At 44.3% G+C, this 18,732-nt stretch overlaps 1 protein-coding gene across 1 annotated transcript in view; it reads right to left on the bottom strand.

The window, feature by feature from the left end:
• TMIGD1 (transmembrane and immunoglobulin domain containing 1) overlaps positions 1-18,732 on the bottom strand; it is a 52,513-nt gene that overhangs the window by 15,709 nt on the left and 18,072 nt on the right. The window contains exons 2-6 of the mRNA XM_069226268.1: positions 12,027-12,110; positions 10,585-10,863; positions 9,584-9,862; positions 3,021-3,124; positions 529-557 (exon numbers count right to left, since the gene is read on the bottom strand). Coding sequence (XP_069082369.1) covers positions 529-557; positions 3,021-3,124; positions 9,584-9,862; positions 10,585-10,863; positions 12,027-12,105 — 770 coding nt within the window. The 5' untranslated portion in view covers positions 12,106-12,110. The remainder of the gene's footprint in view (positions 1-528; positions 558-3,020; positions 3,125-9,583; positions 9,863-10,584; positions 10,864-12,026; positions 12,111-18,732) is intronic.

An 18,732-nucleotide genomic window follows, 5' to 3' on the forward strand; every position in this document is an offset into this window, starting at 1 on the left:
TACCTCAAGACCAAACCATTTGTCACACAAGCCAACTTCCTTTAAAAATAGTACCGAAAACACACAATGACAGGAACAGGCTATAAAAAATACAGTAAAGGACACTGCATGTGTGCATTCTAAGGCTCTTGCATGCCACATGGGGAACGTGGACTGTGCCCCCCGATTACTTCATGCCCTCCCATGACAGGATCTGTGCCCCTTCCCTTCCGATGACTTCACCCCCCTTTCCCAAGGGGGAGCGCCCCACAGTTTGAAGACCACTGTTTCTCCAACAGACAGGACAGTAGCATCCATTTAATGCTTCACTGGCAAAAATGGGGGGAAAATATTTTAGATAAAACTAATGGTTCTCTTATTCCTTTAAGTTTGATGAATCCATAAGCAAAGCCTTTCAAACCTGTGCTTTCGGTAGTGACTCACCCATGTGATTGCACTTTGCTAATGGGAAAGACATGCTTGTTGCATTTGCTCTGAAACTGGATTTTTGTTACTGTAGTATTGTTTTTTGAAAGAGGAAATACTTACAGTGCTGTTGAAACTGGCTTTTTGAAGCACTGTAAAAAAAAAAGAATCAAAGTTAAAGAGCGAAATTACATTAACACATTAACTGCAACTTGTAGCTTTGATGAATAGACATGCGTTTCAGTGACTAAGCCTCACGTATGGCGTGGACATAAAAACACACGTTTTCAGCATGCAGATGCAAATCACATTATAAACCTTCACAAATTCTGGCTACAATAGGCTAATAAGCATTGCCAAAGCCAATAGGTCTGGTAGTGGCTGCCTGCCTTTTGGCTTTATCAGTGCTTATTTTGTTTTGTCATGGTTTTTGTAAAACATTATTGTTGGAGAAGCTGCTGTTGCTTCATCAATCTGAAAAAAGAAATGGCTAAATGCCAAAATATGTTTTGGTCTCAAAAAACACAAATAGCCATAGGAGTCCCCAGTAATGAAGGGAACTACTTTGTGTGTAGATGCGCTGTTTTTGAAAGGGAAGAATGCCATGCATCACCCACAGTAAAGTTAGCCAATGACTGAAGTGGGCAGACCCATTGCCCCATGTTGTATGAAGAAAAACATGAATGGCACAATAACAGATCATTTGATGAAGAGGGCTGGCTGGAAGCCCCTATGAAAATGTACATTATAGATTCTTGTGAATTTCAGACATGAGTACTGGCAACTAACATTACTCAGTATTTACTGATAGGTCAGGACTCAATATCAGGCCTTATATCTTGACACAATTTCACGTTTTCTACATGACTTAGATGTAGATACCATTAATCCCTGACACTAGATTGGAATGATTTACTCTGTGACTGGACATCTCAAAAATCTCTCATGGCTTTGGCCTTGTGGACCGATGCGGGACACTCCTAAATGGTAGTCTATTGAATTCCTAGGAAAGAGTGAACTTGATTCTACACTGAAAACTATCAGCCCATCTAGTAGGCATGGGAGGCCACAGCCCTGAGTAAAAACACCTTTAATAGGCCTCGTCATACATTGATACATCTCATTTTACATCTCCATGCACCCATTCCTCAACCAGAAAGTGTCTTGAGATGATTCAGTTCACAGAGCCATACCCTGCACATCTGTTCAACCATCCATTCATTCACTCATTCTCCATTCCAAAGAGCAGTCTGATTAAAGCAGAAGGAGGTCCAGGAAATTCTATGCCAGCCAATCGTCAGTTTATAGCCATGCACAACAAAAGGTGAAGAATGGAATGCTTGCATTAATCTGAGCCACAGGTATTACTCTGGGTTACATTCCAATTCATTGTTTTTTTGCTCACTGTGCTATTTCAGACAGGGGCCAAATGCATGCAAATCAGCCTCGGCCCTTCTCCTACTGTAGCAGTCCAGCCAGAACTGCTAACAACACCCACCCTGAACAGGAGCACAAGCAACCGTAGACTGGTTTCAGTCCTGCTTTTCAAGTAAGCCTCCTGGACTGGCCTCGCACACCTGCTACTGAGCACCTGGATACCCTCAAGGGCGATTAGTGTGCTAGAAAAACACAGATAACATAACATTGGGCCTTTTCAATTAGATGAAGCGTGGATCTTCGAGAGCAGAGAACGCAGGAGTCACACATGCATACTTGTTGCTCTTATGGCATCTCACTGAGGGAAACAAAAAGGTGATGTGTGGACTGATGCTTTAATCTCAGCCAGGACAAAGTTACTTAATGGTAGAAAAATGATCTATATTTCTTGGTAAATCACCTGATAGTGCTGTACGGTGTGGCCCCCTTCAGTGCACACACGCACTGGGACTTAAGGGCCCTTGGTATTGGCCACACTAGAGCATAGGTGGACGACATCTCAGAAGCTGTGTGCCGCTCAGTGGCAGACCTTGTGGGAGAAATAGTACATAATATATATTCTGCTGTACTTGGGTGTTTTTGAAACCAGAAACGTATCTGCACCTATTCCCTGCTACGACGGGCAGGCTGGCACACGTTAGCACTAATCAGTGGCAAATTTCAGGGCATTATGTAAGAGGGCAGGGGGATGTTTGCCTCCGAGTCATTGAGGCGCTGTGGAAAAGAGCGAAGCTTAGAAAGACGTATACACTATGCGCGACTCCGCAAGAATGCTGCCCCTGTGGAGTGAAAGGTGGAGTGGGGGGGAGGTGGGGGGGGGGGGAGAGTAGCTGTAAAGGGTAAAGGTACTGGGTTGGGGTCAAATCTGGCCCCAATCTAAACCATTGGACAAGCTGATGGCAGCAACACTGTTGTGTGCCCTCTTTGTAAAACATTTAGACATTTCGTATAACTCTTTCTCCCTGCTCAGGCCTCTCCATTTTTTTCGAACCTCTCGCCACTGTTTCCCTGTGGGGGTTTGTTCCACACCCTGGCTCTGAATGTCCTCTACTCTTTCTGCCCACGTGAGGCTTCTCCTCGTCCTCCTCTCCCCTCTCCCAGGCCAGGATGGAATAATGTTGATCACTGACACAACGTACTACATTGCAAACCAAAATCATTGCCTTTTTTTAACTTACTTTAAATATTTTCTCTCTCCGTGCGAATATGCCAAAGACAATGGTTAGCACCACCACAACCACAGCAGCAATGATCGCTTCTAGGGGGAAGACCGGCTTCTTATCTGTGGAGAAAGAGGGAGGCAGGCAAGGGTGAATATCACTGCAGAAGAGGCTTACTCTGAGGGGGTGGATTTACTGGGGGACCCTCGGTCAGATGCAGTACCTGGTGTCCAAACAATTTCAATGTATGTTCCCTGGGGACCTCCCTGCAGCGGGGGCCCCACAATTGTACATGGTTTACCATGTCTGGCCAGCCTCTCTTTGCACTGTAGGACAGACCTATAAAGGGGGGCTTTGTGGATGTGGGGGGACTAGTTCATATTATGAAAATAAGACGTGCACACAGAGCTGGAAATTGTAGCTCTGACTGTTGTATGTTTACATTCCTAAGTAAAGCCGCTTTCATTGTTGCCTTTCTTGCTGTAACAGTGAAAAGGAAAGCACTGCTCAGAGGATGTCCACCAATCCCCCGGGTAAAAGCTGATCCTTTTCTTCTTACTACCCTCCCACTGCCTTGTCCGGCCGCACTTCTTCCTATTTGTATCATTTCCATTTCCTGACTCGACAGTAGCCTCCAGAGCTGCTGAGTGTGAGAAATGGGGTGGCCGGGAGGGAGACAGGAGAACTGGGAACAACGTAGGAGGTGACGATAGATCTCTCCAGCTCTTGTGGCCATAGGCGAGAGTCTGACCCGCAAAGCACAGAAAGGATGGTTCCACAGACTGAGAGAAAAATAAAGAACAATGAAGTAGGTATAGAAAGGGAGGCAGAGCGGTAAGTGTTAGAGAAAGCAGGAGGCAGGGAGGAGGAAATGTACACAGAGGGCGAGGCGGAGGATCCACGGGGGTGAAATGTAGAGAGGGATAAGGTAGAGAGAGGTGAGTCAGGGAGGTGGCAGTAGACAGCTAGAGGGGTCAGCTGAGGAGAGCAGTAGAGGGAGAAGCAACAAAAGTGAGTGGTGAGGCGTAAAGGTGTAAAAAGACAGTCAGCTAAAGAGAGCAGCGAGGCAAAGAGAGAGGCAGGGAGAGGTGGTGACTGTGGAAAGAGCAGAGAGATCTTGTAGAAAGATGTACAAAGAGGCAGCGATGTCTGGCAAAGAGGGCGAGTTAAATAACAGAAGGAAGTGCAGAGAGATATGAGAGAGAAACAAAGGTGGTAATAAGAGAAAAAGGGGTAGAGGTAAACCAGTAGCAAGGAAGGAGTATGTTAGTGCGAGAAGTGAGCTAGATGGAACACAGCTGGAAAGAGAGAAGGGATGTGCGGGACTGGGGGAGCTAGAGAGCAAAGGTGAGAGATTTCAGACGAGTGTCCGTAAGTGCATTAACCATATGAACTATTTTACTAGGATGCAGACTTGGAGATTTCTGGATCACAGCAGCAGACACTTTAACCACATGAGCAACCTATCCCAGCTATAGACAGTAAAACAGCTGAGCGACTTCATACTGCCATTGCTGTAACCTACAAACATCTAACAGGTCACGTGCGCCAATCTGGTTGTGTCTAACTCGGCCTTTGATGACCCTTCTGAGATTGGCAAAGGTACCGCTGAGACGGCTGATGCCACCTATCGTGTACATTACTGCTGAAGGGCATGAGGCCTAGCCACAGAGGATGAGAGAGAAAGCAGTGAGGTCGTCCGAGGAAAGGCGAGACAGACTAGGGCCCATATTTATACTTTTTTGCGCCGCATTTGGGTGAAAAAAAGGTGCAAATGCGGCGCAAAAAAGTATAAATATGGGCCTAGGTGAGGCAGAGAGAGTTACCGCAGAAAATGATGGAGATGGACTTGCTGGTCTATAACTACGTAACGGGGTGGGGCGAGAAGAGTGAGGTGCAGGAAGGAGAGAGACATTTGAAAGAAACATTCTCTTTAAAAAAAAAAAATCAGATGCCACTTGCTGTCTAAAGGAGAGCGCAAGGTTTAACACTGACCAGGCTTCTGTAAAGGTGGACGCCCTGCAACCAAATAATAAAAAATGCATGCACATATTTGTTCTGCACTGTCCCAATCACTTTATCAGTGGCGCCCCTGAAAGGTGGGGGTCCTGGTCAACTGTCCACTTTGCACATGACGCCTTAAAAGGTCTCTGTCTGGTGTTGGTGGCAATGCTCTCTCCAGGCCTCGTGCAGCCTGGAGCAGAACTGTAAGTCAAATGTGTGACTATTATGTATGTATTGGGGTGTAGCCTAAAGTGGGCTGAGGCCTGAAAGGAACATATTATTAAGTAATCACTATAATAGAGAATGCAAGCTCGGGACATATTTTCACATCTCTGCATGGCTAACTCAAGCTTTTATTCTCTTTAGGATTATAAAATGAAAATTCAAGACACTTTATAGGATATAATGATTACTCACGATAGCTGGAACTGAACCTTTAAGGATATGGTTTTGAGAATGTTTTGGAACAGTTGAACTTTGATCTCACCCATTTTATAAATAGATCAAATGAGTACACATGAGCGTAACAATATGATAATATATAATTATAGACCTATATCTACGATATAATATGCATTCAGAAGACGTCGTGTGCCTTGCCTACCCCAAAGACAGGATGCGGCACATCTTTCAACCATTTCTGCAGTTTCTGTTTGTATTATGCACGTTTTGTTAGCTTTAATGTGAGGAATCGTTTCTCCTTTCAGACACATTGAAAAGGATACTGCTTTCATATCTATTTTCATATCTCACTCAACTTGTGACCTAAGATAGACAGTGCATGGTGTGAGGGGTGTGAGAGTATCCAGTTGTACTCCAGCTGAAAGTTAAATTTACAATTTTTCTACATTGGTGGGCATCCACTTGGAATCTCAGAAAACTGCTTCAGCGGTTAATCCGCAAGCCGGTCTCCGTAGCCTGTGCCTCACACATGGCAAAGGTGCAAAACCTCTGTGCATTTCTCTCTGCCTTTTTGGCATTTTCCACCCCTTGTGTCCTTTGTTAAAAAATTAAGAAATTAAGATGATAGTCTGATTTAACCTGTAGAGACTTCTACAACTAATCCAAGTTTTTGCCGTTGGGCGAGAGGCTAAAATATTCTGTCATATAAGATTTCTACAAGCTACTTAGCTCTTTCCGTATCTCTTCTTCTTGGTCATAACCCTAGGACCTGTTTATGGGAGTGCCACAACTCTGCTTGCTAGCTGGGTGCTAGCTGTTGGAGTCCCAGCTTTATTTGTGTCAAGCAGGTTCCGCTTGGTGATTGGAATTAGAAGGCTGTTCCTGTACCTACTCTTATTCTACAGTTGATATCCTGCTTCTGAATTATTGGCTGGTATACTCCTATTTGGAGATTTTTCTGGGCTCCAGTTGTCTGTCCACCTAAGGTTCTGAGTTTTCCTAATCTTCCTCCGACTCTCGCCCTATCTCCTTAACAATCTGCTGTCAGGACTAGGAGAAAGATGTGGCAGGCATTGTCTTTGTCAGAAGAAATTACGCCCAAATGTGTCCAGAAAAACTGCCCCTGACACTTAGAGACTGCTTATTACCTATGTTTTTGATGGCACCCCCCCCCGAGGATGGTTGCTATTTCCATAGGGACCTCTGCTGTATGCTGGATTTCATTCTGTCCACTGACATGCATCATAAATGGCAGATATTTAATAAGGCACAGGTATTCTCAGTAGAAATCATAAACCCAACTTAGGACTTCACAAATTCCCAACTTCCATTGGATCAATTTGTCAGTTTAGTGCAAGACATGATGAAAATAACACTTATGCGTTGAGTCCTCCTTTAGCACGCCAATACCTCCTGATCATGTCAATATTTACTTATATGGAATTACCTATAGAAGCCTTCTATTTGGACCCGGTGGACCCAAACCTCTAATATCCTAAAAGTGAACCATGTCATTCCAAGGTAAGTTATAGAAATATTTAAAGGGATAATCCCACATCTTGGAGTAACAGGTGACAATAGATTCAAAAACACATGCACTATGAGGACATTTTAGTCTCTGCTGAATTGATCTTATATTGTTTTAAAGATTATCATGTAGCATCCTTGATATTATAATGTATCTAATACATTTAAATTAAAATATGTTTTAAAACAGATGTGCAAAATACCATCCACTGCAAAAGGCAATAAAGAAGAAGATTTCCTGTGGTATGTATGTACCGCTGCTAATTTTATTCTTTTACTCCAAGATCAAGAATATGCAGACACTGAAGTCAGTCATTTTGACAATTCGTGAGACTTAAGATCCACTGTTGAACTTTGGTGATTAAAACAAAACATCTAAGAATAACGATATAAGGTTTTGTGTCCATTCATTCCCTACCAATCCGTAAGAAACAGTTTAGACTTTAAAGATTTACACACGAGATAAATATACAATTCTTCTACAAATACAGAAAATTACACTATTTTATGCACAGCTGCAGGTGTTGTGTTCACTTGTCTCTGCACGGTGCTGTTTACAAGTGAACGAGGGTTTAAGAAATAATTAGTCATTTGAGAATCAGATGTGTTTACGGAAAAATTGGTTTTATTTAAGTGCAGACAATGTCTTTTCTGGCTAATTTAGGGACTACACTGTCCCACGCAGGGTCAGGACACCTGCGTTCTAATTCTTATTCCCCCCACTTCACAAAGCTGTGTAATCACGGATAAATCATTTCATCTATAGGCTTGAACATTTGTTGTGCTTAGAAACAGCCTGACCATTTTAAAGTGCTGCTTACATATCACGTTGCCAATCAAAACATTTTAATTCTCACAGTTTAAGAAAGAGAATGAGAAGAACTTTGGCTAGGATCTATATTAAAGGGGGCAAGGGCCAGGTGTACTAAACCTTTTTGCAGTCGTAAACACTGAAATTCTTAAAACCAGAGGGTTTGCAGCAGCAAAAAAGCCAGACCTACAAAACCCATTTTACGAGTCAGAAACGGGTTTTCAGCTTATAAAACGAGCTCTGGCACCCATACCAAACTGCGAGTTGGAGGGTGTGTGAAAGAACCATTCCTTCCAAACTGCAATTCTGCATTGAATGTATCAGCTGTTTGCAACTGCAATTTCAGTCACAACCCATTGACCAATTACCGACTCTTAAAAGAGGAAGGGGGTAGGCAGTGCTCAAGGAGACTGTTGCCTGCTCCTCCAGAAGTATTCCAAAACAGAAAACTTTTTTTTCAAGCAGCACTGGCTCTTTTAAAGAACCCGGGCTCAAATGCAATCTCAGGAATGGCGATAAGATGTCCCTTGTAGGCCACCATCCTTGTGATTGTAGGCAACCACAGGGGTCACAAGTTCTATCCTGCTTAATGAATATTAATGAAGCAGTCTGCGACTCCTGCAACTCGTTATTTTGTTGACAAAACTATTAGTGCATAGGTAGGTCTGCAAAATCCGATGCCCCTCACAAAAATTATCGTGCAGTTTTTGACCAGTTTTTGCTAATGGAATAACAGTACCCCTGACCACAGGTCACTATGAAGTAAATGTTGTTTAGAAACACCATTATGAAGAAGCCACTTTGAAGAAAAGTAGTTCGAATTAATTTTCTTTTAGTTCGCTATACAAAAATAACATTTAAATGGAAAAATATTTTTTGGTCATTGTCAGTAAAAGGCAATGCAACAGAAAAATTAAGCTGTAATGGTTTATAAAACATGGTTAGAATTTAGTTTACGATGGGGATAGTGGTTTGAATGCAGAATTCATAAAGGAATTTCTTATTGTCTAACGTTTATTCAAATTTTGTTTATTTAGGATTCTTTGAAGGTATGTGTTTATAGAGGCTTTTTTCATTCTAATTTAGATCTCTATCAGGTTGTTCTCTGTTTCAGTATGTTTCTTCTACGCTACTGTTCTCACATCTCCATCAAATTCAGCAGTTAAGTCTTATGAATCATCCTTCCATAGCAGCATGTTTGCTACACAAAACACCCTAAATCAGTGGTTCCCAACCTTTGGTCCGGGGACCCCTGGGGGTCCGCGAAGCCTCCTCAGGGGGCCCGTGACTGCTTAGAAAATTCAATAATATTAACAGATTAGGTCCCCAGCTTTCAATAATGACTCAGTGGGGGGTCCCTGGATTCCAAGAATATTCAGTGGGGGTCCCAAGGCTCCAGTAATGATAAAGTGGGGGTCCACAGAAGTCAAAAGGTTGGAAACCACTGCCCTAAATATTAAATACTCGTATTAATATGAGCCAGCACTGCAGCTTCTTCGCATTTCTTGAGTGGGCACTTAGATCCCTTTTGATAGAAGACTAGAGGGTAAATAAGCACAATACAGAGTTTATTTTCTCTTGCTTCTTGCTTCTGGTACGGACAACCCCACCTCCCACGCCTTTATGTGTTGAACAGTGTCATTTCACATCTGTTTCGAGGTTAGTATTGGAAAAGTGTAGAGTAGACGGCCAAATGTGTTTGCAAGCTCATATGACTTATAACATTTTGCATGTCTACCTTTTATATGGGAACCCCTTTAGTGAGAGGTCCTCCTCCCCATTCCATTAAAGTGATCCTGTGTACAATGGTGTCTACATGTTGCCTGTGTTACATTACCTTCTACCACCAAGTAAAAGTCCCTCGTCGTGATATTGTGGCTGACATAGGCCTCACAAATGTATGTCCCACTGTCAGACTTTTCTGCTTTGTTGATCGAAAGCTGGAAGAAATCGCTGGTGCGGCGTTGGGTGAATCGATGTTTCTTCAGTACCAGCGTTCCATTTGCCTGGCGCCAGGTCATCTCAGGCTGGGGGTTGGCCTGAACGTTGCAGTTGAGGTCCACATCGCTGCCTTCCTCCACAGTAAGGCTGGTTTCACCGCTTAGAATTGGTGGGACTGTCAAAGAATGAAAGAGTTCTATAAACTGGCATCAATGCATCTTCATAACCACCCTGCTCTCTGTGTCTATCTATCTCCTCATATTTATGATGCATACCAAAGTATTGGGAAACGAGTGTCGTGTTCAACAAAAGGGCAGACAGTGATCTCTTTCTTTTGTCAGTGCCATCAGTTGTCAATATTTAATGGATGGCAACATAGCCAGTTGCCATCCATTAAATATGGAGTAGGATGCTCAGAGCACAAACTTTGCACCAAGTAATAGAGTTACCTGACAAATTATAGCCATCACTTAAGACTTGCACAGTGCAACCTCATGGTACACAAGTCTTGCAGCTTTCCACAGAACAATACTGCACTGTTTCCAAATCTCAAAGCTAATGTCTCAGACATCAGCAGAGACATCGTATGGGCATTCACACACAAATCTCTAACCGCAGTGTAAACTTCTGAGGATACATATCTCTCACAGCTCAGAGCACAGTAGCCTAGCAGGATACCCTTGTACCTCAACTGTTGCTCCATACAGCAGCTGCATTCACTCCCTGAGTTGTCGTATTTCACAGATCAGCACAGATATCTACTCAAGTCATTGTGTGGCTGGTGCCTCAAACAGTAGCCATATTGCTGACTCCCCATATTTCTTGTAAGCATGCAGTAATCCTCTAGTTGTGTCTACACACTGTAAGCAGTAGATGGGAGAAGTGCATCGTACTCACACAGAACGTCCAGGACAACAGTGACCTTGGCAGATGAGTTGCTCTTCAGTAGGCAGGTGAAGGACACCTCGTTGTCACTTGTGCTCACATTGGGAATACAGACCTCACTGTGGTTGATTTTGTTTTCTGGTTTCAGGTCCAGGAGGCCATCGTTGCGGTACCAGACAAGTTCCTCATCTATGGTATTGCCTTCAGCAGAACACCGAAGGGAAAGACTTGTGCCAGTGGTCAGAGGCAGTGTAGCATCTACGTTGTGGCCATTTATTGAGACCCCAGCTCCTGCAGACAGAATACAACAGGAACACACTGTTAAAAGATGAAACATATATGAGCTCTGTTTCTTTATACAGGTGAAGACTGGAAAGGATTTTCTGTGCATCTGCTGCCCATATAAATGGTGAACTCTTGATGACCCACACTTAACTTTGAAGCCACTATAATCCTGGTGGCATTTGATAACACCTGGACCAAAAGTAGAGCAACTTACATTGTCTGCAGAATCCTGAGGGGTGCTCAATATGTATGAGGGTGTCATTAGTTAGACATATTTAACTGTTCTCCCCTACATATGGAACTTGTTCTCCACCACATAACTCAAGGGATAAACCAATCATACGTGAGCACATGTAAGCTAATGGAAAGGTGGGATGTGGTCACTAGGTTCGACATTAACAAGTGGCAGAAATGGGACAAATCAAGAGCACCGTATCTGGTAAATCGCTGTGGGATTGTGGTGGGAAAGACTTTGTTGAGTTCAGTGGGAGTCAAGAAAATTGGTGATGCCTTTGTTAAATGGTGGTATGAGTATCTTACAGGAAGCTCCAGCTGACATGTGGTAGGGTTGAAACAGAGGCAGACAAGTCGCCATCGAGGGAAAGCTCTTATGGAGCTCCCATTGGCTGCTGAAGGGAGTAGGTAATAGCTGAGGACCCTTAGTTGATAAATAATTTGGATAGAATAGATTGAACGATTACTTTGCTGACTGATGGAAAATCTGTGACAGTCGATTAGGAGATAGGTGAATAAGTATGAATTAGCAGAATAGAATTAAGTGAAGGTGCCAAGGGTTGGTTCTGTTTTGGGAATGAAAGACAAATGTAGAAAGTGTTAGGTAGAAAGGAAGGAATTAGATTAGTGGTGTTCAACTTCGGTCTAGGAAAGCCTGATCTGTGCCAGTTTTTGTGGATATCTATTTATAAAACATTTACCTCACAATCTGGCATGGATCTAGCCCTCCTGTACTGTGCACTTTATGGACAGAGATATCAAAGCAGGGAGCCGGCAGATGTTGGCACAAAGCTGATGATCACTGAACCGAAAGCTTCTAATGTGTGTCTGAGGCTGTTATTGTTTGTTTCTAGGCCAATAGATAACTCCCAACAAATAAGTTATGACCATAGAAGGAAGCCTTTAAGCCTGGGAGTCTTACACATCCTCCTTACCTGAGGCCTCACACGTTGAAAGCAAAATGGCCAGGGCATAAGCAAACCGAAACATTGCCCTGAAAGTCTGAGAGTCCATGGTGGCTGTTGGAGAAAAAGAAGAGGGGAGTAGTCAGTACCTCTCAAGCATTTACTCTGGCGGTTTCTGTTTCTTGATTTGTGACTGCTCAGCTCATTGTGGCTCTTACCCTTTCCAGTTGCTTTCCCATGTCCCGTTTTCCAGGCCAGAGGGATTGTCAATAGTGGTATCTCCTGGGGCATATCACAAAACAATCTACTTGATCTGTGTTCTTTATCTAAGTTTAGATCCACTCTAATATATGTACACACACACACACACACCTTTTCCCCCCAGCCACCTACCTCCTCAAATCACCCAATAGCAGTGCTTATGGTTAAGGTGATTAGTCCATAGGATTACATTTTTATTGTTGATAACTTTATATCCATTTGATTAATCTGCACAAAATTTGCCCAAACTGGTATACAATACCTTGAGTATTAGGACTGTGCTGTGCAAGCTATAACACATCCCAACCTCCTCATCCCTGAACTGCACACTCACCCATACCTGTGAAGTCTGAGTGCAATGCTTGTGGATGGCCTCACTAGAAAACAGCCACTGACGTGGTGTTCGAGGGCAGAGGAGACTGCCATGACAGAGAAGGCATGATTAAGCCCCACCTCAGGAAACAGCATCATGGTTGACAACTGCATATAGGAGAGAATTGCCGGGCCTCTCCTATAGCTGCCTGCAGTCAGGCAAAGGCCTGTTCTACACACCTGAAGGCCCTCATTGATTCCAAGCACTTTCTAAAGGTCTGATGCGCAGAGGAATCATTGTCTTAGTAACTTCCTAGATGTTTGGGTGTGTTGTGCAGACCTTTGCCTCATAATTTGTTCCTGAAAGCCTTCTGGGTCCTGATCTGTTAAATATTTAGGGGCATATTTATAACTTTTGTGGCGCAGGATAAGGCAGCAAGTCACCATGCTGCGCTGCCCTGCATCACAGAGAAAAGGGCAGGAATGCGTGGTATTTATCCTTTCTTTTTCCCTTGCACTAGTGCGGTTTTGGCAGGCTAGTGCCAACGCAGGCACCACTGCACCCTGGTGCATGCAAGGGTGCCTATGTTGTAGGCAGGATTGTTTCTGTGCAGGAAGGTTACCTCCCTGCACAAATACAATCCTGAGAGGCTTTTCCTCTTTCTATGTGTGCTGCAAAATGCAGGACACATAGAAATAGTACAAAACAAGGAGAAATAAAGACATTTATCCTTGTTACGCCTCTCTTTTTGGCACATTCCCAGGTTTACCAGGTTTGGTAAATCTGGAAATTGCGCCAAAAACTATGGGAGTTGTGTGGGAACACCCATGCATCACCTATGAAACGCCTCCCTGGGGCAGAGTAATGTAATGCAGCGATTTGTGCTACATTGCATTGCTCCCGATTTTTTTAGCCATTGAAAGCCACACTAAGGCCCATATTTATCATTTTAAGCGACGTATTTGTGCCGCTTTTTGAAGCAAAAGCGGCGCAAACTTACAAAATTGCATTTTGTAAGTTTGCACAGCTTTTGCGTCAAAAAATTACACAAATGCGGCGCTAAAAAAAGTATGAATAGGGGCCTAAGAGGCTTTGCATGGCTTCACAAAATCTGACTTAAGGTTTGCGTTGCTCACACATTGTGGTGCGAGAGCGACGTAAACCAGGTCATAAATATGGCCCCAAGTGTTTCTTTTTTTCAACAATGTATCTACTCTGATTCTGATTATTGGGAGAATCTCCTTCTTGTTACCTGCACTACGGGCAAGTCCCGCCTAATTCCAGGGAATTGAGTCTTCTCATCTCCTGGAGCTCCTTCTATCAAGGCTTTACCTCTGTTACCTATATTTATAGCCAACATCATACAACAAGGTGCTATCAGGGATGTCAGATAATAAGCAGCTTCAGACATTTGATCAGTTACACATCAAAGGTATATTTAGAAAAACTGGGAGGGTGGTTCTTAGGTAATATCTTATGCAAGGCAACCCTATTAAACCACAATTTTCTTCTCTTCTTACATTAGCCTTGAGTTACAACTCACTGTTTTCATACCACAACATGGCTCAATCTGGTGAACACTGCCCTTCATTGGTGCATAATTTCCCTTCAGAGGTGTATGGGGGCCAACTTCAGTTCCACTCCTGGGTGTTCCCCGTTTGCAGTCTCACAAAACTGATACTGAATCACACAACATCAGGGTGATGGTATGGTATGGCACACAATCTGTCCCCTTCCTGTCTAGCAATCAAAAAGATTTCATAAGTTTTTCGTCACAAAAACAAACATCTTCCATCATCTAGGGTCTCTGTTTTAACTTCCATGAGTATTATTATTATAATAGTACACTACATGGTCTGACAAAATACAATGCAAATTATATTTTAGCTTCTTGGGTGCCTGGGCTAATTTCCACTACACTATGAGATATGAAGTTATATGTCACATTTTTATAAAGATACATAAATGTTCCCATTTTAAAAGTGTTAAAGTGTCTTTAATCGATCTTGACATCCCTTCAGGTGCCTATTCATATAATTAATTACAGAGAATGAGGTTTCCAGAAGCCATCAGTATGGTCACGTTTAACACAGTGACACTGGTAATACCCCAAAACAATACAGAAAGATCTTAAAAAAGGATCCAACGCACTACGACAGTTTGTCAGCAGGGGGTTTCAAGTGGCTAACTGAGAGGCACCTATCTGTGCAGATTTAAGTATGTGGAATCTCTTTACTGATTTTCCAATTCAGGTGAACAGAGAGGGTTTCATAGCTCACTGTTATTACTTATAAATTATAAACTTAGATCTAATCTCTTTGTTTTCCTTTTCCCTACTGTTAGACCTGGCAGCTCTTGGTGTGGTTTCCCTGTACTTTTTTGCTTCTGACCCCCTGTTTTTCGATCCTGTGCTGTAATTCGCTTTTGCTGGTTTTGATACTCTGGGCACCTTACCACTGCTAACCAGTGCTAAAGTGCAAGTGCTCTCTGTCTAAAAGGTATTGGTAATTGGGTTTCCATGATTGACACATTTGATTTACTGGTAAGTCCCTAGTAAAGTGCACTGTGTGCGCCTAGGGCCTGTAAATCAAATGATACTAGTAGGCCTGCAGCACTGATTGTACCACCGACATGGGTAGCCCTGTAAACATGTCTCGGACCTGCCACTGCACTGTCTGTGTGTGCAGTTTTGCACTGTCACTTCGACCTGGCAAGTGTACCCACTTACCAGGCCCAAACCTTCCCTTTTAATACATGTACGTCACCCCTAAGGTAGGCCCTTGGTAGTCCCATGGGCAGGGTGCAGTGTATTTAAAAGGTAGGACATGTACTGGTGTGTTTTACATGCTGTGATAGTGATGTAATGCCAAATTTGGTTTTCACTATTGCAAGGCCTATCTCTCCTATAGGTTAACCTGGGCAGTGCCTTTAAATATCTTTTAAGTGAAGTTTCCCACTGGGAGCAGATAGAGATATGAAGTTTATTTTTGACGCATGCCAGGTACTTTGTGCTAAAACAACACATCCATTGATTTCTATGGATTAAGACTCTTTTTACTTTAAAAATTCATATCTTTGCTTGTGTATGTTGGATTTTTGTATGATTTAGATTAATATAGGCTATTTCTTAAAACTGGTGTGAAGTCTGTCTGTGGTGTTTTCACTGTGTTACTGTGTGTGTTTGTACAAATACTTTACACATCGCCTCTGAGATAAGCCTGACTGCTTGTGCCAAGGTGGTGAGCAGGGGTTATCTGAGCTGCATATCTTTCCTACCCTAACTAGAGTGAGGGTCCCTATGTGGACAGGGTGTAAACTGGCTGCCAACTAGAGACCCCATTTCTAACATTTCTGGTCAGCTGTGAGGATAGGACTTGTATTTGTACTTGAGATACAGTGATTGATGTACACTACTGTTTTATTGCAAACCATTATATAACCACATACTGTTTTTTCTCTTGGATATTTGCTCTTTCCTTTTTGGATTTCCCTTGCCTTCTGACACTCTGCACCTTTGTTGAGCCTTACTCTCAATCATGTCTCAGTCTGGCGAGCCATCAGTTGGAGCTGCAGAAGTAGTGTTTGAGCAGGAGAGGTTGGAGACCTATGTAGTGCCTCAGCTCAAAATGTTCTGCAGAGAGTTCAAATGCCCTATTAAAAATCTCACTAATAAGGAGGAGCTGCAAAAGGTGCTGAGGGCCTGGCAGGCAGCAAAGGTGACTGATGGGCCCACAGAGGAGGAAAATGTTGTCTTATTGGATAAGCACGGCCTTCATGGCGGGAGGGACTCCAGGGAGGGTAGAATTGTTTCTTCAAAGGTCTGACCCAGAAGGAACTGGAGGACAGGAAAGAAACCGGGAAGCATCAATTGGAAATGGAGAAGCTGTAGCTGCAGCATGAAAGGGAGCTTCAGCTGGAGCTGGCTAGAATGAGAATAGGGTAGAAGAAAGACAAAATTGTTTTGGAAAAAGAGAGAATTGCTATGGAGAAGGGGAAAATGCATTTAGCTCAGGAACTGAGTTGAACGAGCTGGATTGCAGGAGCAGGTCCAGAACAGATGTTGACAGTATTTCTTCAGTGCAGTCTGAGAGGAGAGTGCACCTTCCCAAGAGTGTAGGGAAAGAGTACACTATGGAGGATGACAACCACAGGTGGTTTCAGGGCTATGAGGCAGCTCTTCACATGCATGAGATCCCTGAGAGAGATTGGGGGGTGGGCCTGTGAAACTACTTCACAGCAGAGGGGAGGGACACCCTGTTAGATCTAGGAACAGCTAGAGAGCTCACCTACTCTTACATGAAGGGTTCCCTCATTACTAGGTATGGCCTGACACCAGAAATGTACAGGAAAAAGTTCAGGGAGAGTAGGAAACTTGATTCTGGACCTGGCTTGAATGTGAAGATTCATTGTACAGAGCACTGGATGGGTGGGTGAAGGGCAGTGAGGTAACAGATTACCAGAGGCTGTACAATTTGTTTTTGTGCGAGCACTTGTCTAATCTGTGTTTTCCAGAGCCATGCCAGCACTTGATTGACAGCAGGCTTACTGAACCCAGGAAGCTTGCCCAGGAGGCAGACCATTGGGTGAGTACCAGGGCCCACAAGAAGTTATATGGGGGAGTCTCCAACAAGGGTGGGCAGGGTCACCAACAGAAGGAGGAAGGGTGGGAGCAAGGATAAAAGTAAGTTCTCTAAAGGGCACCAAACTAGTTCCCAGGGTAAAGATTCCCAGCCTCCTGTTGAGAAGAAAAGTTGGTTCCCTTCAGGAAAGTCTGCAGGGAAGGGACCCATCAAGTGCTTTGCCTGTGGTCAGGAAGGGCACATCAGAGGGAGTCCCAAGTGTCCTAAGTGGGCAAAGCCCCCCACCGGTTGGCAGTCACTTGTGGTGGCCAGTTTAGTGCTTGGGCAGGAGTTGGCACCAGTTAGTGGTGGGGAGCCAGTTGAGTTAACCCTAGTCTCCTGGGTGAGGGTGAGATGGTCAAGAGAACCCTGATGCCTGATAATACCAAGAAGTGCAGGCAGTGGGTGACCATCAATGGGAGGCCTTTGGAGGCTCTTAGAGACACAGGAGCCAGTATGACAACAGTTCACTGTCATCTGGTGTCTCAACAGCAGGTAATCCCTAATGTGGTCCACCAAGTTGTAGCAGTAGACAACAGTAAGCGCCAACGCTTGGTAGCTCAGGTTCCCTGTATTTGGGGGGTAAGGGGAGATTCAGGTTCCTTGAGGGTAGCTGTGAGTCCATCCATGCCTGTTGACTGTCTGCTAGGGAATGACCTTGAGCATGCTGCCTGGAAGGAGGTGGAGCTCAGGACCCATTTGGAAATGTTAGGATTGCCAGAGTGGGATTGCATAACCACATGTTCCATGGCCACCAGAGAAGGTGGTCAGGAGGACCTGGATCCTGAAACAGTGGCCCAGGTGGCTGCAAGGAGAGGAAGGGGCCAGTGGCATGGGAAGCCCACTCCTGAGAATCCCACGGTCGGGAGAAGGCTGAACCTGAAGAGGGATGCCCGGAGCCTACAGGGGAAGAAGTGGCTGAACTGTGGGACCTGCCTGAGGTGCCCTAATGGCAGCAGGAAGGAGGCCCCACCTGGGAGGAATCTGCACAGCGCAGAAAGCATGTCCCATCCTTGAGGGCCTTCAGAAACAGGCCAAGACCTAGGCAGCTGGTGACACCTCTGGACCTCACCTGATTTACTGGGAGAATGATTGCCTGTATAGTGAGCCTAAGGTTTCTAAGCCTGGGCCAGCGTGTGTGCTGGTGGTACCCCAGTGTTTTACAGCCGTCCTACTGGGTCTGGCTCATGATGTGCCACTGTCAGGTCATTTGGGGCACAGCTTGACCTTCGACAGGCTTGTCACCCACTTTTGTTTGCCTCTAATGAGGAAGAACTCAGATGCACTCTGCAGGACTTGTCAGACCTGCCAGGTGAGTGGCAAATCTGGGAAGAGGTGCAAGGCTCCTCTTCAACCCTTTCCTGTCGTGAGCACCCCTTTTGAGCAGGTGGACGTTGACATTGTGGGGCCTCTGGTTCCCAAGATAGCCATTGGGAACAGATTTATCCTGGTATTGGTGGACCATGCCACCCGGTAACCAGAAGTTATCCCCCTGAGGACAGTGACTGCGCCCACAGTGGCCATGGGACTTACGGGGATAGTT

The sequence above is a fragment of the Pleurodeles waltl genome, chromosome 3_1 (genome assembly GCF_031143425.1).
Source record: "Pleurodeles waltl isolate 20211129_DDA chromosome 3_1, aPleWal1.hap1.20221129, whole genome shotgun sequence".
Lineage (NCBI taxonomy): Eukaryota > Metazoa > Chordata > Amphibia > Caudata > Salamandridae > Pleurodeles > Pleurodeles waltl.